The sequence below is a fragment of the Salvelinus sp. IW2-2015 genome, linkage group LG11 (genome assembly GCF_002910315.2).
Source record: "Salvelinus sp. IW2-2015 linkage group LG11, ASM291031v2, whole genome shotgun sequence".
NCBI lineage: Eukaryota > Metazoa > Chordata > Actinopteri > Salmoniformes > Salmonidae > Salvelinus > Salvelinus sp. IW2-2015.
This window is the reverse complement of record NC_036851.1, coordinates 11,628,028-11,654,162: the sequence shown is the minus strand read 5'-3', so window position 1 is coordinate 11,654,162 and position 26,135 is coordinate 11,628,028. Positions and strand designations below refer to the sequence as shown.

The following is a 26,135-nucleotide window of genomic DNA, read 5'->3' as shown; positions in this document are numbered from 1 at the left end:
AAGGCACAGTCAACTTGGTGTATGTAAACTGACCCACTGGAATTGTGATACAGTGAATTATAAGTGAAATAATCTGTCTGTAAACAATTGTTGGAAAAATGACTTGTGTCATGCACAAAGTAGATGTCCTAACCGACTTGCCAAAACTATAGTTTGTTAACAAGAAATTTGTGGAGTGGTTGAAAAACGAGTTTTAATGACTCCAACCTAAGTGTATGTAAACTTCCGACTTCAACTGTATGTATTAAGGTATTTTCTGACTTTATTGAACCGACAGAGAGGCTTACCGTAGGGAAAGATAGAGAGGGGTTGTGTCAAAGGGCAGTAGGCTGGATTTTTTCCTATGTCGACACCGTAGACACGTGTGTCGGATGCTGCGGCTTCATTAAATCTCCTCTTTACTATATCTTTTACAGGATTCACACTGGAGATCGGCCCTATAAATGTGCCCATCCAGGTTGTGAAAAAGCCTTCACTCAGCTCTCCAATCTGCAGGTATGGACTGGACTGGGTTTTCCACATCCTGGTCTTTTAACCACACCTCTTGCTCCCCGGCCACAAGATTTCCATCAACCTTCACACACGCACACATCAACCCTGTTCTAGTTTTGAAGAGTTGATTTCGAGTTCCCTTTCAGTCAGTCAACTTCTGTAAAATTTACGATGGGGGAGTCACGCTCTTGCGACTTCGGTTGAAGGACCTACAATCACGCCTGACAAGTCCAATGAAATCCGCACCTCTCTGGAAGCCCCACTTTCCACAGATGATAAGCATAAGAATAGGCTTTATTCCTTTAATTATTCCGCTCTTCACCTCGGTATGAACAGGAACAATTTTAGCATGAATCACACTACTAAAATAAACTATTGGAACAAATGTTATTTGACACATACCCCTTTCCCAACAATGCAGAGTAAAAAAGTAAGAACATTTAGCAAAAAAAAAAAAAGAAACACATAAAATAACAATAACGAGACTATATACAAGGAGTACCGGTACTGAGTCAATGGGCAGGGGTATGAGGTAGTTGAGGTAAGTGAAGTAGTTGTCAAGGTTGTGCGCTACTGGTGCAGAAGTCAGGTGCAGGAGAGCAGAGAGTATTGTTCAGGCGCACACTTTATTAGGCAGAAGCAAACAACCGTAGGACGCAACAGCGTCAAACAAACCTCCAGCCAAAAGCGAAAGTGTAAAGCGTGACAAAGTCACAATGAAGCAAAAATGTTTAACCTTTCTGAACCAACCATACCGGTATCGGGATAATTGTCATCAGCAACGCTGAATAGCATAGCGCCACAGTCAAATAATATTACTAGAAAATATTCATATTCATGAAATCACAAGTGCAATATTGCAAAACACAGCTTAGCCTTTTGTTAATCCACCTGTCGTCTCAGATTTTGAAATTATGCTTTACAGCGAAAGCAATACAAGCGTTTGTGTAAGTTTATCGATCGCTCGACAAAACATTAAGTACACTTAGCATCAGGTAACTTGGTCACGAAAATCAGAAAAGCAATCAAATTAATCGTTTACCTTTGATGATCTTCGGATGTTTTCACTCACGAGACTCCCAGTTAGACAACAAATGTTCCTTTTGTTCCATAAAGATATTTTTATATCCAAATACCTCCGTTCGTTTGGCGCGTTATGCTCAGAAATCCACAGSAAACAGCGGTCACGACAACGCATACAAAAATTCCAGATAATATCCATAATGTCCACAGAAACATGTCAAACGTTTTTTATAATCAATCCTCAGGTAGTTTTTCAAATATATATTCGATAATATATCAACCGGGAGTATTGGTTTTCAATAGGACCGGGAGTAACAATGGCTGCCTTTCTCTGTTGCGCAAAACTCACTCTGAGAGCCCCCACCTATCCACTTACGCAATGTGATCGTTCTCGCTCATTTTTCTAAATAAAAGCCTGAAACTATGTCTAAAGGCTGTTGACACCTTAGGGAAGCCATATAAAAAGGAATCTGGTTGATATCCCTTTAAATGGGTGATAGGGATGCATAAGAACAGAGAGGTTTCAAAAAAAGAGGCACTTCCTGATTGGATTTTCCTCAGGTTTTCGCTTGCAATATCAGTTCTGTTAAACTCACAGACAATATTTTGACAGTTTTGGAAACTTTAGAGTGTTTTCTATCCTAATCCGACAATTGTATGCATATTCTAGTTTCGGGGGCTGAGAAATAGGCAGTTTCAAATGGGTACGTTTTTTAGCCAAAAACGAAAATACTGCCCCCTATACTTAAGAGGTTTTAACAATATAAACATACTACGGGTGAACATGGTACCCGAAAAAACCAGCCTGGCGCGTCACACAAAAACAGAGTGGTTTTGATACCATTATTCTGTCCTTTGTTCTGTTTCCTTCCTGTGTACACAGTTAGTATTATTTATTATTTCCTCTCTTTTTATATATATATAAAATATATATATATGTAGTGTGATTAGGGAATGTAAACCAGCTGTGCGGGGAAACAAGACAAAACAAATGGAACAATGAACAGTGGAGCGGCGATAGCTAGAAGGCCGGTGACGTCGACCACCGAACGCCGCCCGAACAAGGAGGGGAGCTGACTTCGGCGGAAGTCGTGACAGTAGTATGTACAGTACCAGTCAAAGGATTGGACACACCTACTCATTCCAGGGTTTTCTTTATTTTGACTATTTTCTACATTGTAGAATAATAGTGAAGACATCAAAACTATGAAATAACACATATGGAATAATGTAGTAACCAAAAAAGTGTTTTATATTTGAGATTCTTCAAAGTAGCCACCCTTTGTTGATGACAGCTTTGCACACTCCTGACATTCTCTCAACCAGCTACATGAGGTAGTCACCTGGAATGCATTAACGGCCTTGTTAAAAGTTCATTTGTGGAATTTCTTTCCTTAATGCGTTTGAGCCAATCAGTTGTGTTGTAACAAAGTAGGGGTGGTATTCAGAAGATAGCCCTATTTGGTAAAATACCAAGTCCATATTATAGCAAGAACAGCTCAAATAAGCAAAGAGAAACGACAGTCCATCATTACTTTAAGACATGAAGGTAAATCAATACGAAACAAGAACTTTGAAAGTTTCTTCAAGTGCAGTCGCAAAAACCATCAAGCACTATGATGAAACTAGCTTTCATGAGGACCGCCACAGGAAAGGAAGACCCAGATTTACCACTGCTGCAGAGGATAAGTTCATTAGAGTTAACTGCACCTCAGATTGCAGCCCAAATAAATGGACCGCAGAGTGAAGGGAAAGCAGCCAACAAGTGCTCAGCATACAGTGGGGGGAAAAAGTATTTAGTCAGCCACCAATTGTGCAAGTTCTCCCACTTAAAAAGATGAGAGAGGCCTGTAATTTTGTACATAGGTACACTTCAACTATGACAGACAAAATGAGAGAAAAAATCCAGAAAATCACATTGTAGGATTTTTAATGAATTTATTTGCAAATTATGGTGGAAAATAAGTATTTGGTCACCTACAAACAAGCAAGATTTCTGGCTCTCACAGACCTGTAACTTCTTCTTTAAGAGGCTCCTTTGTCCTCCACTCGTTACCTGTATTAATGGCACCTGTTTGAACTTGTTATCAGTATAAAAGACACCTGTCCACAACCTCAAACAGTCACACTCCAAACTCCACTATGGCCAAGACCAAAGAGCTGTCAAAGGACACCAGAAACAAAATTGTCGACCTGCACCAGGCTGGGAAGACTGAATCTGCAATAGGTAAGCAGCTTGGTTTGAAGAAATCAACTGTGGGAGCAATTATTAGGAAATGGAAGACATACAAGACCACTGATAATCTCCCTCGATCTGGGGCTCCACGCAAGATCTCACCCCGTGGGGTCAAAATGATCACAAGAACGGTGAGAAAAAATCCCAGAACCACACGGGGGGACCTAGTGAATGACCTACCATCAGTAACACACTACGCCGCCAGGGACTCAAATCCTGCAGTGCCAGACGTGTCCCCCTGCTTAAGCCAGTACATGTCCAGGCCCGTCTGAAGTTTGCTAGAGAGCATTTGGATGATCCAGAAGAAGATTGGGAGAATGTCATATGGTCAGATGAAACCAAAATATAACTTTTTGGTAAAAACTCAACTCGTCGTGTTTGGAGGACAAAGAATGCTGAGTTGCATCCAAAGAACACCATACCTACTGTGAAGCATGGGGGTGGAAACATCATGCTTTGGGGCTGTTTTTCTGCAAAGGGACCAGGAMGACTGATCCGTGTAAAGGAAAGAATGAATGGGGCCATGTATCGTGAGATTTTGAGTGAAAACCTCCTTCCATCAGTAAGGGCATTGAAGATGAAACGTGGCTGGGTCTTTTAGCATGACAATGATCYCAAACACACCGCCCGGGCAACGAAGGAGTGGCTTCGTAAGAAGCATTTCAAGGTCCTGGAGTGGCCTAGCCAGTCTCCTGATCTCAACTGCATAGAAAATCTTTGGAGGGAGTTGAAAGTCCGTGTTGCCCAGCAACAGCCCCAAAACATCACTGCTCTAGAGGAGATCTGCATGGAGGAATGGGCCAAAATACCAGCAACAGTGTGTGAAAACCTTGTGAAGACTTACAGAAAATGTTTGACCTCTGTCATTGCCAACAAAGGGTATATAACAAAGTATTGAGATAAACTTTTGTTATTGACCAAATACTTATTTTCCACCATAATTTGCAAATAAATTCATAAAAAATCCTACAATGTGATTTTCTGGAAAGAAAATTCTCATTTTGTCTGTCATAGTTGAAGTGTACCTATGATGAAAATTACAGGCCTCTCGCATCTTTTTAAGTGGGAGAACTTGCACGATTGGTGGCTGACTAAATACTTGTACTGTATGTGGGAACTCCTTTAAGACTGTTGGAAATGCATTCCAGGTGAAGCTGGTTGAGAGAATGCCAAGAGTGTGCAAAGCTGTCATCAAGGAAAAGGGTGGCTACTTTGAAGAAGTTTGTTTAACACTTTTTTGGTTACTACATGATTCCATATGTGTTATTTCATAGTTTTGATGTCTTTACTATTATTCTACAATGTAGAAAATATTAAAAAATAAATAAAAACCAATGAGTAGGTGTGTCCAAMATTTTGACTGGTACTGTATTCGGRCTCTATTTACTCTCAGATTTGAAAATGCTAATTAGCATCAAAGTAGACTTTATGCAAAGACTACAAATCCCTGCAAGCTCCTGCACGTCATCTCTAGCTGGCATGGGTATTTATGGGTAGGATGACTCATACTGTGGTACTCTATAGGATAAAATTGTTCTGCAGCGAGTTGAGCATCACCAAACAGTTTTGTGAGGTTTTATCGCTTGGATGTCACTGCTCCCAGTGTACCTACAGCTAGGACAGGGGAAAGTCACTAGGCAGCGTGCCATGTGCGCAATACCTAGACTGCCGCATTTGGCAGCATCAGGTCTGGGTGGTATCCCACCCCATCCCAAAGGGAACGTAACATTATGACTATAATTACTTTTCGCTAAAGGAGGGAAATGAGGTAAAACACCTGTTTGGCCCTGCACTGCCTGTTCCTCGGCTTGGTGAAGATTATTAAATTGAAGTAATGAATCCGAGCCTCACGCTTATCTCCTGTGGAAGGCGGGGCTTCCAGCGAGGAGCGGATTGCATTGGCCTTGTCAGGCGTGATTGTAGATCCTTCAACCGAAGTTGTGAGAGTATGATTCCCCCATAGTATGTTGTACCTTGTTTCCCTCCTCCAGGGAACAGAAGTTATAGTCATAACGTTAAGTTCTTTACCACTGTGGTTTGCTATAGTTCAAGGTAACTTTCTTTGTCCCAGAGAAGGCAATAAAAACATATAAAATCCACTGTCACAGACAACAATGCTATTCATTCTTCTTATATTTCACACACATGCTATTATACMTGAAAATATTGACAACCTTTGGAAATAATTGTATTTTTACTGTAGTATGTTTTGAGTTATTGGATTTTCAGTATGATTTTCCTCCATTCCCACCTCTCAGAATTCTGGTCAGACGATGGCCTGGTTTGACAGGAAGTGCATTTGTAGCAAGATAACGTTTCCCTACCCTGAAAGTCTAGATAGGTCTTTGAATGGTGTAATGTAATCACGGTGTCTGTCTGTTTCCYTGCCTCAGTCTCATCAGAGACAGCACAACAAAGACAAGCCCTACAAGTGTCCGAACTGCTACCGTGCCTACTCGGACTCCGCCTCACTGCAGATCCACTTGTCTGCGCATGCCATCAAAAACGCCAAGGCCTACTGCTGCAGCATGTGTGGCAGAGCCTACACCTCAGTGAGTAGGCTATGCGGCAGCATGAGCTGATGTTTTCACTGGATGTGGGCAAACATTTTCACTGTCGTTAGCCACAGAGTCCTAGTGTTGTTTCTTAATTCTCAGTCAATATATAAATAGTAATGGTACTGTAGACCATCACTCTTTTAAAAAGGACACTTTTGGGGAAGCATTTATACCTCGTTGTCTACTGAAGCTTGGTGTTAACTGAACTTTATTTGATGTTTGTCCTCAGGAGACCTACCTTATGAAGCACATGTCCAAACATACGGTGGTGGAACACCTGGTGAGCCATCACTCTCCACAGAGGACGGATTCTCCCAGTATCCCCATACGGATCTCCCTCATCTGAGCACTTCGCCCTGACACCCTACCCCTGACACCCATGGAGGAACCCCCTGTAAGGTTACCCCTCCACTTAAGCGTAATCAATCCCAGATATTGGCTTTTATTTGTTTGTTTGTATACCCCATGTGGGTTTCAAAAATGTGTCAAACTGTATTTGTACCTTATCAAGAGGTAGACTTTTTTCCCCCTTTTTTTCTGTCATCTATATGGTGTGGTTGGGTAATGTTTGGGACATCCAAAGATGATTTTACAGCACTTTCAGGCCTCATAGTATTGGCCAAAAAGGTTTTTAGTCTACTAAGACAATAAAAGGCATTGCTCCAGGCAGCTAAAAAGTTAACCATAGGTGTTATAATGCATTAAAGGACCACTCCTACTATGTTTTTTATATTGTCCTTTTCTCTCTTTACGCTTTGCAAAAGTATATTTACATTGGGAACTTTACCTTCCTTTTGGTTAGGTCAACTAAATCATGTATCCAAGCATTTTTTTTGCCACTCCTAATGTCAATGTTTGCATCACTTTTGTTACTTAAAAAGGAATTGTTCTCATGTAAGCTTTATAACGCTTAAGTATGTCTTTTAGACAACAATGCACACAAAAGGCTTTCAAATTGGAGGGCCAATACCTATGTTTTATTGTTGTAGTTTTCATCTTGTTAATATTATTGTCCATGGTATTAAAAAGGACACTGCTTAAGGCAATCCTGAAAAGCACCAAAATATATTTTGGATCTGATGTTGGTATTTGTAGAAACTCAGCATGTAAGAGTAAAAATATTTTGGTGATGTATTGAAGAAATGTAGCACAAAGAATTGTCCATAATGGAACTGACATATTTGTTGGTTCAAGCCATTCCAGTACCTGACAGATTTTCAACAAGATTTGAATGGAGGCAGACAACTAATTTCAAATCGAAATGTATGAAATATCTTAACACACATTCCATTATATGTAACATTTCAATGTGACTCGATTGAACCCTCTACCATGTGTCATGCTGTGGTCAATTACATGCATGAGCTCTGCCTGTGTGCTACAAAGATTTGTTTACCGACGTTGATGAGGAAGGGGTCTCATATTTCCTTTTATCTTACCTATGAAATAGGAATGGAAAGTACAAATACGAGAATCCACAGGTTTGAAACCAAATGAATGTAATCCTTTTTCAGTTGTATATTTTCCCCATGTCTGCCAGTGATGGATACGGTGTGCTGTCTGGTAGAAAATGGCAGAGCACATTGCATAATGTGATACCTCCTGGCCTTTCATTGGTTAACACCTGTGAAACTCTTTGCGAAGAACAACATGTGCTGCCTCCTCACTGTCTCCTTTTCTATTGAGTGATTATTTGTACATATATTCTGCATCTATGTCCTGCAGGTTATTTTATGCCCTTTAATGTTTAAATTGAAAATGAGTAAATTCCTGTTTTGGGTGTCCCATGAAATATGTATAGATATCTTTATGTACAAAAAGACCTCCTTGTGTCTTGTAATCATTTTGCTCTCATGTGTCATGTATGAATGATTAACATTTTGTTAATTTTATACGCATTTAAGCCTTAACTTTTATCATTGTATTACATTTTATTTGTCTCATATTGATGCCTATCTGTACCCAGTGTTTTATGCATTTTATTTCATAGCATGGAATATACTGTAAATAAACTATATTAACTGTTAATCCCTTTTCTATAGTAAATGATTATATAGGTCTAGCTATTATTACAAAAATCATTGTTTCATTTGTCATGCATTGTGGTACCATGTCCACATTACACGCAGTCAAGACGTAGAGTGAATTGACTTTGTGTAAGAATGAGCAAAAAATAAAAGTATTCAAATGTTCCAATAGTTTGGGATTACTTTTATTGGCCAATACGTCCTTACATAATAATATATAAATTATACTTCAAGACCTACATAAGCGTTTCATATCAACTGTTGTTCCTTGGCAAACATTTATTTCAAATAGGTATATGATGCTGGAGATACTTGACTTTTCAGTTAAACTACCTGTGTAAGGTATGCACTGCAATCAGGAATGGTCACCCCAGCCACCTGAATCAATAGATTCCTTCATGCCCCCAAATTGACTCCCATACCATTCTATGACCTTTTGATGCTAACAAGCATTTGACTCTGATACACGCCTGGTGATGTTTAGCACCACGCTTTGGTAATTATATAACTCGCAATTTATTTGAGACTGTTCTTTATTACTTTCCCTTGTTGCTTTGGCACCCATGCCTCATCTCGAAAATATCTCGCTCCGTCGTGTGATATGTCAAATGAGCTCAAGACAATCCGACGAATGGTCAGATGAGTCATGTTGGTGTGGGGAAAGATGCCGCGTTCACGTACTAACCGAGTTATCTGGAGCTCCTAGTTCGAAGTGGGAAATTTCATTTTAACGACCCTCTAAATCGTAATTACAGGGAAACTCGGAGAAATGTTTGTTACCTGAGTTGTGACGTTTCACCACCTACCATTTACCTTTTCAACCAAACTATGACAACCAATCCTTTGTTGACAATTACAACCCCCCATGTACAGGATACTACTTCTCTTGAGATTTATGCCGCGTTCCGATTCGTTGAACTCTGCACTTCTATAACTACAACCAGTTAGCAAATCGGAAAAATTATTCGGTTTTAGTTCTGACTAGCACATGAAAGCAGCATCCGTTTATTATAGACGCGTCAACAAGCAGGGGTGCTTACAAGAGCAGGTAGGCTACAACATTTCCATCTACATCTGATGACATTGTTGCTGTTTTTCATTTGTGTAAACGCTCTAAATCAGTATTTTGGGAATATTTGTAATTTATCCCTATTGCTACTTTAGTATCACAGATGTATGATAAATGTATAGCCTACATTTAAGTAGTAGGTTATTTTATTACCCTAAATCCAAATAAATAATGACTTATCTTTACAATACGCTGTTCGTCATGGCCATAATATCAGGTTGGCATTCACTTTATCAATGTAAATGTTATTCCCTCAGCATATTCGTTTCACTCCTTTTTACCATCTGAAACAGACTTCGGAAGAAAAAAACCGCATTGGCTACACAATGAGGTAGGCTGTGACTTCTGTGCTGATGCATGTATGTCATCAATGTTAGACTTCTTTTTTAAGATAAAGGAAATGACCCATTAATTATATTTACTTTAAATTCATTTTGAGGTATTCATTCATTTGAAAAAAGTAACACCTTGACTGGGACCATGCTAATCCAAACTCCCCGGGTTCACGTGCTAGTTGGAACTAGGAAACTCGAGAAAAAAAAGTATTTTAAGTAAAATCCCTCTCATAACCCCTGAACTAATAAAATTGATCACAATAAAAGTGTTACAATGTTGGGACAATGATATTTCACTGTCAGAACAGACTTAAACTGGTGTTTTGCCATGTGTTCAGGTAAAACAGGAAATATAGGCCTATTGATGAGTTATTGCATTGACTCTCTACTGCACCTTTTAAAAATATTTTCTTGTCTATTTTCCAGCAGATTAATGTACAAGGCAAAGTGTGTATTAACATTTGCATTATGTGCCTTTGTGCTGCTCTTCGTAGCCTACTTCACACCTACATCAGTAAGGTGAGAATGTCTCTCCCTAACCAAACAATTAACATACCCTCTCCCTAATCAAACATAACTACTCCTCCCATTTGCCAATCAATGGCTATATATATTTCAGTAAATCCATATGTTGAAGGTATGGCAAACTTTCCATAACCAGAAACACATTACCAGTCACACACTATAGAAACAATCCATACACCACACCTAGAAACAGAAAGGTGTGTACATTCTGACTCAACGTGTTGTGTTGCAGGTACTTGGAGGGGTTCCTTCCCATGAGCCGATGTCCTCAAGCCCCTGCAGAGAAGCTGAAGCTGGGGAACAGTATAGATGCCTCCCTAGACCTCTGGTAGCCTATAAACATTGATTATTGTCTGAACAATGACATACACAGAATATGCCATTACTTTTACTGTGTTCACTACTTTTATTTGTTTTGTGTTGGAGGCCGACAATGAAATCTTAATCTGTTTAATGGCGTGCATTGATACCAAAGTGTTATTGGTAAAGGTATGGGGCTAAGCTCAACACAGTTCTATATCACATACATCCTTGTAATAGGTTTCTTAGTGCAATGTCAACCACATTATCTGCTTTTTCAACCTGCTTGGCAGCATATTTGGGAGAACGGGCAGTGGTTTTAGTTAGAGGTATGTATGTTTGTCAGACCCTGTATGAATAGCGCAAGAATTAGCTAGTCAGCCCGCAGTCAAATGCTTCATGCGTCAGTGCAGGGTGTATTCAAATGTTACCTAGCGAGGTCTCCACTGGGCACACGCTGGTTGACTCAACGTTGTATCCACTTCAATGAAATTGCGCAAAAACCAAGCCATGAAGTCGAAGGAATTGTCTGTAGAGCTCCGAGACAGGATTGTGTCAAGGCACAGATCTGGGGAAGGGTACCAAAAAATGTCTGCAGCATTGAAGGTCCCAAAGAACACAGTGGCCTCCATCATTCTTAAATGGAAGAAGTTTGGAACCACCAAGACTCTTCCTAGAGCTGGCCAAACTGAGCAATCAGGGGAGAAGGAACAACATAGAATTGACGTTTGTGCCCAGTGGGACTGCTGGTTTAATGTTCTACAGGAAAATTAATTGCACCCACCTGGTGTCCCAGGTTTAAGTCAGTCCCTGGTTGGAGGGGAAAATGGAGGAAAAAAACTGTGGAACTAGCTTCGATATTTGAATTTGAGTGCTTTAGTGCATACAGTCCATTCGGGAAGTATTCAGACCCCTTGACTTTTTCCACATTTTGTTACATTACAGCCTTATTCCAAAATTAATTAAATCGTTTTCCTACCCTCACTACTCTACACACAATACCCCATAATGACAAACTTTTCCACATTTTTTGAAAATGTATTAAAATTACTTTGAAGCACCTTTGGCAGCAATTACAGCCTCGAGTCTTCTTGGGTCTGTCAGGTTGGTTGGGGAGCGTCGCTGCACAGCTATTTGACCATATCTCCAGAGATGTTCGATTAGGTTCAAGTCTGGGCTCTGGCTTGGCCACTCAAGGACATTCAGAGACTTGTCCTGAAGCCACTACTGCGTTGTGAACATTCACTCCAGCTCTGGAGCAGGTTTTCATCAAGGATCTCTCTGTACTTTGCTCCGTTCATATTTCCCTCTCCTGATCAGTCTCCCAGTCCCTGCCCCTGAGAAACATTCCCACAGCGTGATGCTGCCACCACCATGTTTCACTGTAGGGATGGTTCCAGATTTCCTCTAGACGAGACGCTTGGCAGTCAGGCCAAAAAGTTCAAACTTGGTTTCATCAGACCAGAGAATCTTGTTTCTCATGCTCTGAGAGTCTTTAGGTGCCTTTTGTCAAACTCCAAGCGGGCTGTCGTGCCTTTTACTGAGGAGTGGCTTCCGTCTGGCCACTCTACCATAAAGGCTTGATTGGTGTAGTGCTGCAGAGATAGTTGTTCTCCCATCGCCACAGAGAAACTCTGGACCTCTGTCAGAGTGACCATCGGGTTCTTGGTCACCTCCCTGACCAAGGCCCTTCTCCCGTGACTGCTCAGTTTGGCCGAGGCGGCCAGGTCTTGGAAGAGTCTGGTTCCAAACTACTTTGATTTAAGAATGATAGAGGCCACTGTGTTCTTGGGGACCTTCAATGCTGCAGACATTTTTTGGCACCCTTCCCCAGGTCTGTGCCTTGACACAATTCTGCCTCGGAGCTCTACGGACAATTCCTTTGACCTCATGGCTTGGTTTTTGCTCTGACATGCACTGTCAACCTTGGGACTTTATATAGACAGGTGTGTGTGTGTGTGTGCCTTTCCAAATCATGTCCAATCAATTGAATTTACCACAGGTGGACTCCAAGTTGTAGAAACATCTCAAGGACGATCAATGGGTACAGGATGCACCTGAGCTCAATTTTGAGTCTCGTAGCAAAGGGTCTGAATACTGATTTTTATTTTATTTGCAACAAAACGTTTTTCAGTCATTATGGGTTATTGTGTGTAGATTGAGGATTTTAAAATTTGATTTAATCCATTTTAGAATAAGGCTGTAGCGTGACAAAGTGGAGAAAGGGAAGGGGTCTGAATACTTTCCAAATGCACTGCAAGTCCTGCTATATTCAAATGAACTAAAAAGGGCCAATCCCTTGAGCATTGACAGCATGTTAACTTGCTTCATATCCCCCACTGTCTCTAGAATAAGGGGTTAATTAACCTTATTACTCTCATTCTATATCATTTCCTCCTATTCCATATACCACACAGTACACACTACAGTGAAGCCTTTTTTTTTTACCTTTGTTTGTTCTGAAACCCAGTCTGTTCTTTTCTCTCCAACCAGGTCCAGAAGTGATGTTCAGACCTGCACTGACTGGGGAGCACCTGTGATCTGGGATGGGATGTTTGACCCAGATCATTACGACCAGGAACACAGGAAAAACCACTCATCTGTCTCTCTCACTGTATTCGCTGTGGGCAGGTCGGTTTTTCAGCTCAATTACCAGATTTGTTTTATATCAACTTACTGTATCAATTCTTATGAAACACTTCTCAGTCACTTAAACAACATTTTGAGATGTTCTTCTTGAACCAGAGTTTTTACTCCTTCCCATCCCAAGGTATCTAGATGCCTACCTGAAGGCATTCCTTCTCTCTGCTGAGCGTCACTTTATGGTGGCTTTACCTGTGACATACTATGTGTTCACGGACGTTCCCGAGAGGGTACCAGACATCCATCTTGGTCCTAGGCGTAGCCTGAAAGTTGTGAGGGTGCAGAGACACTCTCGCTGGCAGGACATCTCCATGATGCGTATGAGGGCCATCGCAGATGCCATCGAGTCACAGATTCATCACCACAGCCACTACGTCTTCTGCTTTGACGTGGACCAGGTGTTTGTGGGTCGGTTCGGCTCCGAGGCTCTGGGAGACTCTGTTGCTCTGCTCCACGCCTACTACTACCACCGACCACAGAGCCTGTACACCTACGAACGCAACCCCAGGTCCAGGGCCTACATGGAGACTGGGGACTTCTACTATCATGCTGCTGTGTTCGGAGGCTCGTGGCGAACTGTGAAGAATATGACGGAGACCTGTTACCAGGCCATCATGGAGGACAAGGAGAACCAGGTGGAGGCTCTGTGGCATGACGAGAGTCACCTCAACAAGTACCTGTGGCTCCATAAGCCCAGCAAAGTGCTGTCTCCAGAGTACTGCTGGGACAGGAACATTGGCTACCGTGGTGACATACATGTGGCCCGCCTGCTCTGGTCAGAGAAGAAATATGACACACTCCGGGTTACATAGTGAGTAATCAGAACCTGTGTGCAATAATCTAATGAGCAAAAGCCCCTGAAGCTTCAAACATGGTCCACAGTACGGAGCTGCGATAGTCTACAGCCCAATGTGATTTATGCCCATGCCTTGTTCAAAGCAATGAGGCTTGTAAATGTGTCACAATGGGCTGTCATACTATTAGAACTGTGGAATCTTTGGCTTGTGTGTTGAAACGGGATGTTGCAAGAAGTGCGTTTCTTGGTTCTCCTGTGTCGCTTCCGTTGTCTGGCGGTATTATCTCTCCACCCACTGCTGTCTGTGGCTGGCTGGGATTGAACAAATGGGGAAATAGACTATGCTTGCACTGCCTCTTTTGTATGGTTTATATTTGTGGATTAGAAGTAAAAATCTGTTTTTAGAAAGTTGTATTAGATATTGGAACTTATTTTTTTACAAATAAAGATGGATACCTTAAAAAACAAAACATGTATAAGATCTTGTCAGAAGGATTCACCCATAGCAAACCGACTCCAAAATATGGGCTAAATTCGATCAGTAGCGCTACAGATTGAATCTAGGCCTAAATGTTGACAGATGGCAACATCTCAGGTTGGGGATATTGCATGCCTCTAAGGACATGGATTTACTGGCCACATGTCTTCTAATAACAACATTCTTAAAGGGGGGGAGGACTCCCTCATTTCGCCTGGGGTTTTCCGCTACTCATTAAAATGAGATTTGCTTCTTGGAGGTGCGATTCGACGTGGGGGCATTATGTAAGGGATAACGCCAATGTTCTGTACATTATCTTTGAAAAAGTGGACGACGCAATGGGACGGCGAGTTAGCCCTTCTAGCCAGTCAGAAAAGAGTATTCAACATTGCTGTGGTATAAGTCAGCTATATCATACCCTGGCAGTTGCTTGTCCTGCTTCACTCAACGTAGTTGAGTCATCTGTGAGGGCATCCTCTGTTAAACCTTACTAATGCTTTTGTACTAAAATATCCATCTTTAGGCATTGGATTTCCGATTGGATTTTTGGGACCGTGTTACTCAATTACTCTGCCGGTAAACATAAAAGGGTTTGTACCATATTGATTGCGATAGGTGACATTCCCGTGTGGAGAAATCCCGTTTTGGGAACCATTGATTAGGCAATACTCTGAGGGTAATATTGGCAACCCTTACAAGTGACCAAGCTTTTGAAATCTAAAAACGGCGTTAACCGGTTTTCCTCGTCTGTCTCATTCCCCTGTGTGTGTGTGTTCCCGTGTGTGTGTGTGTGTGTGTAGAAATAAGAGTTAATTTGAAGTTTGCATAATAACATATAGAATATTGTATAATAAACTGATTTAAATTCAGATAATACTATTCGATATGTAGCGTTATCTTGGGGTTCCGTCCATCGTAGAATATCACGGGGTAGGGGCAAGTCTATAATTCTGGATGTCTAGCGTTTTTGGATTCTGCTGGGAGTGTTTGCAGAGCTGCCTTGTAACAAGGGGAGACGTTGGAAACGCACATGGAGTGGTTCATTAATGTGAGTGTCTTTTTAGATTTAAGTTATATAAAGAAACGTCCATTTTTCAGGATCCTGTTTTTCAAAGATAATTTGAAAGGGTTTAAACACTGTTTCCCATGCTTGTTCAATGAGCCATAAACAATTAATGAACATGCACCTGTGGAACGGGCAATAAGACAATAACAGCTTACAGACGGTAGGCAATTAAGGTCACCGTTATGAAAACTTAGGACACTAAAGAGGCCTTTCAACTGACTCTGGAAAAACACCAAAAGAAAGATACCTAGGGTCCCTACTCATCTGTGTGAACGTGCCTTAGGCATGCTGCAAGGAGGCATGAGGACTGCAGATGTGGCCAGGGCAATACATTGCAATGTCTGTACTGTGAGATGCCTAAGACAGCGCTACAGGGAGACAGGATGGACAGCTGATCATCCTCGCAGTGGCAGACCACGTGTAACAACACCTGCACAGGATCGGTACGTCCGAACATCACACCTGCGGGACAGGTACAGGATGTCAACAACAACTGCCCGAGTTACACCAGGAACGCACAATCCCTCCATCAGTGCTCAGACTGTCCGCAATAGGCTGAGAGATTGTACTGAGGGCTTGTAGGCCTGTTGTAAGGCAGGTCCTCACCAGACATTACTGGCAACAACGTTGTCTATGGGCACAAACCCACCATCGCTGGACCAGACAGGACTGGCAAAAAGTGCTCTACACTGACGAGTCGCGGTTTTGTATCACCAGGGATGATGGTCGGATTTGCATTTATCGTTAAAGGCATGAGCGTTACACCAAGGCCTGTACTCTGGAGCGGGATCAATTTTGGAGGTGGAAGGTCCGTCATGGTCTGGGGCGGTGTGTCACAGCATCATCGGACTGAGCTTGTCATTGCAGGAAATCTCAACGCTGTGCGTTACAGGGAAGACATTCTCCTCCCTCATGTGGTACCCTTCCTGCAGGCTCATCCTGACATGACCCTCCAGCATAACAATGCCAACAGCCATACTGCTCGTTCTGTGCGTGATTTCCTGCAAGACAGGAATGTCAGTGTTCTGCCATGGCCAGCAAAGAGCCCGGATCTCAATCCCATTGAGCACGTCTGGGACCTGTTGGATCGGAGGGTGAGGGCTAGGGCCATTCCCCCCCAGAAATGTCTGGGAACTTGCAGGTGCCTTGGTGGAAGAGTGGGGTAACATCTCACAGCAAGAACTGGCAAATCTGGTGCAGTCCATGAGGAGGAGATGCACTGCAGTACAGTGCACTGCACTGTTACTTTTGATTTTGACCCCCCCTTTGTTCAGGGACACATTATTCAATTTCTGTTAGTCACATGTCTGTGGAACTTGTTCAGTATGTCTCAGTTGTTGAATCTTGTTATGTTCATACAAATATTTACACATTGTTTGCTGAAAATAAACGCAATTGACAGTAAGAGGACATATATTGATTCTGTGAAGATATTATTTTTAAATAATGAGGAATTGTCTGTGTGTATAATCGATTACTAGAGATTTGATGAAGTAATGGACATACCCCAAGAGACTTGCAGCTGTAATTGCTGCAAAAGGTGGCTCTACAAAGTATTGACTTGGGGGGTGAATAGTTATGCACGCTCAAGTTCAGTTTGTCTTATTTCTTGTTTGTTTCACAATAAAAAATATTTGGCATCTTCAAAGTGGTAGGAATGTTGTATAAATCAACTGATACAAACCCACACAAAAAATATATTTTAATTCCAAGTTGTAAGGCAAGAAAATAGGAAAAATGCCAAGGGGGTGAATACTTTCGCAAGCCACTGTAAATAGTCCTGTACTATTTGTACAGGAGGCTCTCACTCCATTTCACCTGCGTGGGTGGTGCGACCAGCCTCATCATTAGAATACGTTTTTAATAAAAGTAATTGATTGATTATAGATTTTTCCTCTCATTAGTTAAAGGTAGAATTTCCACCACACATCCCAAGCCACAATACAATCTCTGACTTTGGTTAAAGGAATAAGTGTGTTTTGTGATGCTAACGTTAGCTCAGGAATGTTTATATGTTTTATTTAGGGGGGGTGGTGTAAGAAAACCAAACTGTTTATAAAGAACAAGTCTTGTTCTTACAACATAACATTGGCGACGATTGGTAGTTCTTTCTGTAAAGAAATGGGGGGGACAGTAGGTTGGTTCTGCTGCTACGATTGGATAGCGTGCACTGCAGCACAGGTGCAGCTGTGCTCGGGACGATGTGGGTGCTGCCAGCAGTGCCAGGTAACGGTCCCTTGTGGGCAGAATTGAAAACGGTGATATTCTCGAATTTTTGACAAATTATCTTATATACACCTATTTTAACAAGTTATTGCTCGTTTTCTAAGTCTAAATATTGTTGTAATACTAGTTCATCTCCTTGGTTTAAACTTAAAGCGGCAATAAGCATTTGAAACAATAACAAAGCGTGCTGCCCACCTGTTTTGGTAAGAAGCTGAAGGATGGGGCTGGAGAAATCTGACCTCTCAAATTTATAGACAGAGCTATGGATGCAAGGATTGACCATCCATGATATCAAAATTATAGTTTTAACCATGCTTTGAGGCTATATAGTGTTTGTTTAAAAACGTTGGGAGTAAAACAAGCAGTTGTATGACAGTTGAACTAAGCTCAAGAGGCATTTGTTATGTATCCATTGATTCTTCAAGAATATATCATTCATTTAAGTCCAAAAATGGACGTAGCGACTGCTGATTGACCCTTTAAATACTGACAATGTGAAAATATCACAAGTTATATCATGACACAAAATTAACTTTAATAGACTTAAACCACAATGCATGTAATATAAAAATAAAACAACTAGTCCTGTCATGGTATTATTCATTGCAGCGTTCCCTTCTTAAGTTTGGCTGTATCTGCCTGTCCTCACACCTCGTCACTGTCCGAGCTCAGTGCGTCAGAGGTTGTGCTCAGCCCTGGTCCGAGGGGAGGTCAGGTTCAGATTGCTGTCCCACACCCCTGGGGATGAGGTCAGGTTCAGATAGCCCATCTCCACATGCTGCATGGTCAGGGTAGAGCGTGGAGAGGTGAGTAAAGTACATGGAGAGGTGAGCGAAGAGCGTGGAGAGGTGAGTGAAGAGCGTGGAGAGGTGGCTTCCTCTGTGTGACTGGCCTTGCTCCTATAGATGTTGTCCAAATGGCTTCTCATGTCAAATGCTCCAGGCAGAACTCTGTTGACCACAGAAAACATTCAATACACTGTCTTACTTTGAGGAAAGTGCAACACAGATTGCATGTAAGATGCTCTGTTAAAGTGAGCACAGTATCCTTTCATGACAATGGCGGTTTGGAACAAAACGAGAACAGAATCAGAACGGTGAAGTTTCTCTACCTGGTTTCAGAAGGCTAGAAGTTAGCAGTATGCTCTCAAAATGAGACATTTTCTTCGAGTCCTGTTTTTTTTTTAAAGAAGGAAATGTGGCATGTTATGGTGAGGCAAAATCCCACTTCCAAGTCAACCTCACTTTAAACCATATCCTGCACACCGAGCTAGCACTCTCCAGCCACAACTTTATCCATCATCATACACACACACAATCAATTAAACTCTCTCTGTTCTGTGCAGTGCATCAAATAAATTCCATTTAGCAAGAATGCATCCAGGGTAAGTCTAGGCTCATGAAAACATGTGGAAACATGAGAATGTTGAACGCACAACTGGAGTTGTTTGTTGACTACCTTAAAAGTACGATTCCATCTTGATTCAACCTCATTGTCATTATCTCCAGCACAATACCAGTGTCTACGTGTGAAAGCAGTGCGTTTCTATCCGATTCACAGTGACATGGGAAATAAGAAAATAACCTCTGTTTTGCTAGAAACTCATTGCAGGTTTTGAAAGTCACTGTTTTTCTTACTTTTAATCCTACCCTGTATTTTTAGGACCTTCTCTTTTTAACAAAGCAAATTTGAGGAAAACGGTACCGAAGTTTTACCAACACATCGACTGTATGTCGTACTCGCGCTGGTAAAACATTGGCCAACTGCTACTCAACTTCTCGAAACGCCTTCGCCCGCTTTGAGGATAACACAGTGCCACCGATGCGGCCCGCTACCAAGAACTGTGGGCTCTCCTTCTCTGTGGCCGACGTGAGTAAGACATTTAAGCGTGTTAAACCTCGCAAGTCTGCCAGCCCAGACGGCATCCGTAGCCGTGTACTCAGAGCATGCGCAGGCCACCTGGCTGGAGTGTTCAAGTTGTCCACCATTGTTCCTGTACCCAAGAAAGCAAAGTTAACTGAACTAAATGACTATCGCCCCGTAGCACTCACTTCTGTCATCATGAAGTGCTTTGAAAGGCTAGTTAAGGATCATATCACCTCTCTAACCTGATACCCTAGACACACTTCAATTTGCGTACCGCCCCAATAGATCCACAGACGATGCAATCGCCATCGCACTGCACACTACCCTATCCCATCTGGACAAGAGGAATACCTATGTAAGAATGCTGTTCATTGACTACAGCTCAGCATTCAACACCATAGTACCCTCCAAGCTCATCATTAAGCTTGGGGCCCTGGGTCTGAACCCCGCCCTATACAACTGGGTCCTGGACTTCCTGACGGGCCGCCCCCAGGTGGTGAAGGTAGGAAACAACACCACTACGCTGATCCTCAACACAGGGGCCCCACAAGGGTGCGTGCTCAGCCCCCTCCTGTACTCCCTGTTAACCCATGACTGCATGGCCACGAAAGCCTCCAACTCAATCATCAAGTTTGCCGACGACACAACAGCAGTAGGCCTGATTACCAACAATGATGAGGAGGTGAGGGCCCTGGGAAAATGGTGCTAGGAAAATAACCTCTCACTCAACGTCAACAAAACAAAGGAGCTGATTGCGGACTTCAGGAAACAGCAGAGAGAGCACGCCCCTATCCACATCGACGGGACCGCAGTGGAGAAGCTAGAAAGCTTAAATTTCCTCTGCGTACACACCACTGACAATCTGAAATGGTCCACCCACACAGACAGTGTGGTGAAGAAGATGCAACAGCGCCTCTTCAACCTCAGGTGGCTGAAGAAATTTGGCCTGGCCCCTAAAACCCTCAAACGTTTACAAATGCACAATTGAGAGCATCCTGTCGGCCAGTATCAACGCATCACTGGGGGCAAACTACCTGACCTCCAGGACACCTACAGCACCTGATGTCCTTGATGATATTTTTGGCCTCCCTGTGACATCAACCACCAGAGCCACGGCCTGTTCACCCCACTATCATCCAGAAGGCAAGGTCAGTACAGGTGCATCAATGCTGGGACCGAGAGACTGAAAAATGACTTCTATCTTAAGGCCATCAGACTGTAAAATAGCCATCACTAGCCGGTTTCCACCCAGTTACGAATCCCTGCAACTTAGAGGCTGCTGCCCTATATACAGACTTGGAATCCCCTAATCACTTTAATAATGTTTAAATGTGTACATACTGCTTTACCAATCTCATATGTATATACTGTATTTTAGTCAATGCCACTCCGACATTGAGCCATCTAATATTTATATTAATTCCGTTTTTTTACTTTTAGATGTGTGTGTATTGTTGTGAATCATTTTTAGATACTACTGCACTGTTAGATACTACTGCACTGTTGGAGCTAGGTACACAAGCATTTCGCTACATTCGCAATAACTTTGATTTGAATTGGTCCCGTGTGGCTCAGTTGGTAGAGCATGGCGCTTGCAACGCCAGGGTTGTGGGTTCATTCCCCACGGGGGGACCAGGATGAATATGTATGAACTTTCCAATTTGTAAGTCGCTCTGGATAAGAGCGTCTGCTAAATGACTTAAATGTAAATGTAAATTTGATAGAAACGCGCTGTTTTCACATACAGTTGAAGTCGGAGTTTACATACACCTTTGCCAAACACATAAACTCAGTTTTTCACAATTCCTGACATTTAATCCTGGTAAAAATTCCCTGTTTTAGGTCAGTTAGGTCACCACTTTATTTTAAGAATGTGAAATGTCAGAATAATAGTATAGATAATGATTTATTTCACCTTTTATTTCTTTCATCACATTCCCAGTGGGTTAGAAGTACATACACTCCATTAGTATTTGGTTAGCATTGCCTTTAAATTGTTTAACTTGGGTCAAACGTTTTGGTAGCCTTCCATAAGCTTCCCACAATAAGTTTGGTGAATTTTGCCATTCCTCCTGACAGAGCTGGTGTAACTGAGTCAGGTTTGTAGGCCTCGCTCGCACACAATTTCTTGTTGTCTTTAAGCCATTTTGCCACAACTTGGAAGTATGCTTGGGGTCATTGTCCATTTGGAAGACCCATTTGCGACCAAGCTTTAACTTCCTGACTGATGTCTTGAGATGTGCTTCAATACATCCACATTAATTTTCCTACCTCATTGATGCCATCTATATTTTGTAAGTGCACCAGTCTCTCCTGCAGCAAAGCATCCCACAACATGATGCTGCCACCCCCGTGCTTCATGGTTGGGATGTGTTCTTCGGCTTGCAAGCTCCCCCTTTTTCCTCCAAATAACGATGGTCATTATGGCCAAACAGTTTATTTTTGTTTCATCAACCAGAGGCAAAAAGTACAATCTTTGTCCCCATGTGCAGTTGCAAACCGTAGTCTGGCTTTTTTTCTGGAGGTTTTGGAGCAGGTGGCATCTTCCTTGCTGAGCGGCCATTCAGGATATGTCGAATAAGGACTCGTTTTACTGTGGTATAGATACTTTTTACCCGTTTCCTCCAGCATCTTCACAAGGTCCTCTGCTGTTGTTCTGGGATTGATTCGCACCTTTCCACACCAAAGTACGTTTACTCTCGGAAACAGAACGCATCTCTTTCCTGAGCGTATGACGGCTGCGTGGTCCCATGGTGTTTATACTTGCGTACTATTGTTTGTACAGATGAACGTGGTACCTTCAGCCGTTTGGAAATTGCTCCAAGGATGAACCAGACTTGTGGAGGTCTCCAATTTTTTTTCTGAGGTCTTGGTGGATTTCTCTTGATTTCCCATGATGTCAAGTAAAGAGGCTCTAGTTTGAAGTAGGCCTTGAAAATACATCAACAAATACACCTACCAATTGACTCAAATTATTGTCAATTAGCCTATCAGAAGCTTCTAAAGTCATGACATCATTTCTGGAATTTCCAAGCTGTTTAAAGGCACAGTCCACTAGTGTAATGTAAAACTTCTACCCACTGGAATTGTGATACAGTGAATTATAAGTGAAATAATCTGTCTGTAAACAATTTTTGGAAAAATGACTTGTGTCATGCACAAAGTAGATAACCGACTTGCCAAAACTATAGTTTGTAAACAATACATTTGTGGAGTGGTTGAAAAACGAGTTTTAATGACTCCAACCTAAATGTATGTAAACTTCCGACTTCAACTGTATGTAGACACTGGTATTGTGCTGGAGATAATGAATATGACGTTGTAAAGTGGTGGAATTGCACTTTAACAAGTAGCTACATTGCCCCTTTAAGGGAATCTGTGATTGCTACATAATTTTTTTTATTTTAAATTCATGATATATGCCCTATTGATTCTTGAAGAATACAACTTAAAAATTCCTCATGAGCTTAGCTGCATTGTCTGACACCATCAGGCACCAAAACAATATTGTTTTACTCCTTTGATGATGAAGAATGTATAACCTGAAAACATGGTTAAAATGTAATTTTGGTAGCTTTTTTGTTGTTGATTTATTTGATCATTTTAAACACAATACAACCACATGTACAATGTATGGTCAGGCCTTGCATCCATAGCTCTGTCTATGAATTTGAGTGGTTACATTTCTCCTGCCTCATCCCTGAGCTTTTACCAAATCAGTGGCAGGGTGGGCCACTTTGTTATTGTTTGAACTGCAGATTACAACTTTAAAGCCGCTAAGTATGAAGCCCAATTATGACTGGCTTTCCAAGAATACAGACTATGCGAAATCTAAATAGGTTGATACTTTGACAACTTAAACAACAATTCACATTTCTAGGTGGCAGGTAGCCTAGTGGTTAGAGCGTTGGGCCAATATCCGAAAAGTTGCTAGATCGAATCCCCGAGCTGACAAGGAAAAAATCTGTCATTTTGCCCCTGAACAAGGCAGTTAACCCACTGTTTCTAGTCCGTCATTGTAAATAAGAATTTGTTCTTAACTGACTTGCCTAGTTAAATAAAAAGGTAAAAAAATATCATCTACGCCACCCAATGTACCTGTACATTTGCGCTGCGTGCTTTACGGAGATTCTTTAGAGCGCGCTGCAATGCTGCTCCATTAGGAATCAGACCGGACATCTCCACTATGGTGTCCTGTAAGTGCTTGCTTTCCTTCTCCAGGAAATCCACACTGGAGAAGGAAACGATAGGAAACACCACACTTAGACACTCCACAGAAACATCCAACACTTAACAATACTACAGGAGGTTCAGTAGCTGTTCTAAATGGTGAAGCTGTACTCTCGTTCCTGTTGTAATGGTGGAGCTGTACTCTCGTTCCTGTTCTAAATGGTGGAGCTGTACTCTCGTTCCTGTTCTAAATGGTGGAGCTGTACTCTCGTTCCTGCTCTAAATGGTGGAGCCGTACTCTCGTTCCTGTTCTAAATGGTGGAGCCGTACTCTCGTTCCTGTTCTAAATGGTGGAGCTTACTCTCGTTCCTGTCTAAATGGTGAGCCGTTACTCTTCGTTCCCTGTCTAAATGCGTGGAGCCGTACTTCGTATCCGTCTGTATGGTGAGGCCGTACTTCTCGTTCCCTTGTTCTCATATGGTGCGAGCCGTTGACTCTCGTTCGTGCTTCTTAAATGGTGGGCGCTACTCTCGTTCCTTTCTAAATGGGAGCCTACTCTCGTCACTGTTTCTAATGGTGAGAGAAGACCGTACTCGTACATACCGAATTACTACAAAATGAGAGATTAAGCCATGTACTCCATGATTCCTGTCTAAGGAGTGGAGCCTTACTCTCGTTCCATTTCTAAGATGGTAGGAGGCCGTACTCTACGTCAAGATGTAGCCGTATTCGTTCCTTTTCTAATGGTAGCCACTCTCGTCTAAATGTGAGGGCCTACTCTCGTTTCCTGTTTCTAAATGGTGGAGCCGTACTCTCGATTCCTGTTCTAAATGGAGCGATCTCCGTTCATTTTACATGCGTACTTAACGATATAACGATAATGTGAGCCGTACCCGTTCCTGTCTAAATGGTGGAGCCGTACGTCTCGTCCTGTCTAAATGGTGAGCCGTACTCTCGTTCCTGTACAAATGGTTGGAAGCCGTGACTCTCGTTCTCTGTTCTAAATGGTGGAAGCCGTACCTCTCGTCCTGCGTCTTAAATGGTGGAGCCGTACCTCGTTCCTGCTCTAAATGGGTCGTGAGCCGTACTCTCGTTCCTTGTCTAAATGGTGGAGCCGTGTCTCTCGTTCCTGTTCTAAATGGTGGAGCCGTCTCTCGTTCCTCCTGTTCTAAATGGTGGAGCCTACTTCTCGTTCCTGTTCTAGAATGGTGGACCGTACTCTCGTTCCGTTCTAAATGGTGGAGCCGTACTCTCGTTCCTGTTCTAAATGGTGGAGCCGTACTCTCGTTCCTGTTCTAAATGGTGGAGCCGTACTCTCGTTCCTTGCTATAATGGTGGAGCCGTACTCTCGTTCCGTTCTAAATGGTGGAGCCGTACTCTCGTTCCTGTTCTAAATGGTGGAGCCGTACTCTCGTTCCTGTTCGTAAATGGTGGAGCCGTACTCTCGTTCCTGTTCTAAATGTGGAGCGCCTACTCTCGTCGCTTCTAAATGGTGGAGGTACTCTCGTCCTGTGTCTAAATGGTGGAGCCGTACTCTCGTTCCTTGTTCTAAATGGGGGGAGCCGTACTCTCGTTCTGTTCTAAATGGTGGAGCCGTACTCTCGTTCCTGTTCTAAATGGTGGAGCCGTACTCTCGTCTCTGTTCTAAATGGTGGAGCCGTTACTCTCGTTCCTGTGCTAAATGTGGAGCCGTACTCTCGTTCCTGTTCTAAATGGTGAGCCGTACTCTCGTTCCTGTCTAAATGGTGGAGCCGTACTCTCGTTCCTGTTTAAATGGTGGAGCGTACTCCCTCGTTCCTGTTCTAAATGGTGGAGCCGTACTCTCGTTCCTGTTCTAAATGTGTGAGCCGTACTCTCGTTCCTGTTCTAAATGGTGGAGCCGTACTCTCGTTCCTGTTCTAAATGGTGAAGCCGTTACTCTCGTTCCTGTTCTAAATGGTGAGCCGTACTCTCGTTCCTGTTCTAAATGGTGGAGCCTACTCTCGTTCCTGTCTAAATGGTGGAGCCGTACTCTCGTTCCTGTTCTAAATTTGGAGGTGGAGCCTACTCTCGTTCTGTTCTAAATGGTGGAGCCGTGACTCTCGTTCCTGTCTCTATAACACTGGCTTGGAGACGTCGTACTCTCCGTTCCTGTTCTTCGTTGCTGTGCTACAGAGATGTGGAGCCGTGACTGCATCGTTCCGTGTCTAACTGGTGAGACCGTACTCCTACGTCCTGTTCTAAATGTGGAGCCGTACTCCTTCGTACCTGTTCTAAATGGTGGAGCCGTACTCTCGTTCTGAATTCTCTAACATCGTGTCTGGCCGTACTCCTACGTTCCTGTGC

General features: G+C 42.5%; 3 protein-coding genes across 8 annotated transcripts in view; 2 read left to right on the top strand and 1 right to left on the bottom strand.

The window, feature by feature from the left end:
* Positions 1-7,143, top strand: part of znf362a (zinc finger protein 362a) — a 26,346-nt gene extending 19,203 nt beyond the window's left edge. Inside the window, exons 7-9 of the mRNA XM_023996095.2 lie at positions 417-495; positions 6,145-6,303; positions 6,539-7,143. Coding sequence (XP_023851863.1) covers positions 417-495; positions 6,145-6,303; positions 6,539-6,655 — 355 coding nt within the window. The 3' untranslated portion in view covers positions 6,656-7,143. The remainder of the gene's footprint in view (positions 1-416; positions 496-6,144; positions 6,304-6,538) is intronic.
* Positions 7,144-9,236: 2,093 nt separating this feature from the next.
* LOC111969813 (alpha-1,3-galactosyltransferase 2-like) lies at positions 9,237-14,108 on the top strand. 2 transcript variants are annotated; one of them, XM_023996097.2, is made up of 6 exons: positions 9,237-9,384; positions 9,663-9,736; positions 10,170-10,259; positions 10,498-10,593; positions 13,059-13,196; positions 13,336-14,108. In XM_023996097.2, exons 1-6 carry the CDS (start codon positions 9,325-9,327, stop codon positions 14,018-14,020), a joined length of 1,143 nt encoding a protein of 380 aa, XP_023851865.1. In that variant the 5' UTR covers positions 9,237-9,324; the 3' UTR covers positions 14,021-14,108. The 2 variants fall into 2 exon arrangements, with proteins under 2 accessions (XP_023851865.1, XP_023851864.1); XM_023996096.2 differs by having other exon boundaries at positions 10,167-10,259.
* A 4,147-nt stretch (positions 14,109-18,255) lies between these two features.
* si:dkey-264d12.5 (coiled-coil domain-containing protein 30) overlaps positions 18,256-26,135 on the bottom strand; it is a 35,766-nt gene continuing 27,886 nt past the window's right edge. For 2 of the 5 annotated variants that reach the window (XM_023996089.2, XM_023996091.2), the window contains 3 exons: positions 23,739-23,871; positions 18,886-18,946; positions 18,562-18,724 (listed from right to left, as the gene is read on the bottom strand). In XM_023996089.2, coding sequence (XP_023851857.1) covers positions 18,699-18,724; positions 18,886-18,946; positions 23,739-23,871 — 220 coding nt within the window. In that variant the 3' untranslated portion in view covers positions 18,562-18,698. Of the gene's footprint in view, positions 18,947-20,156; positions 20,197-23,657; positions 23,685-23,738; positions 23,872-26,135 lie in introns of all 5 variants that reach the window. The other 3 variants (XM_070445538.1, XM_023996090.2, XM_070445537.1) reach the window with 3 other exon arrangements.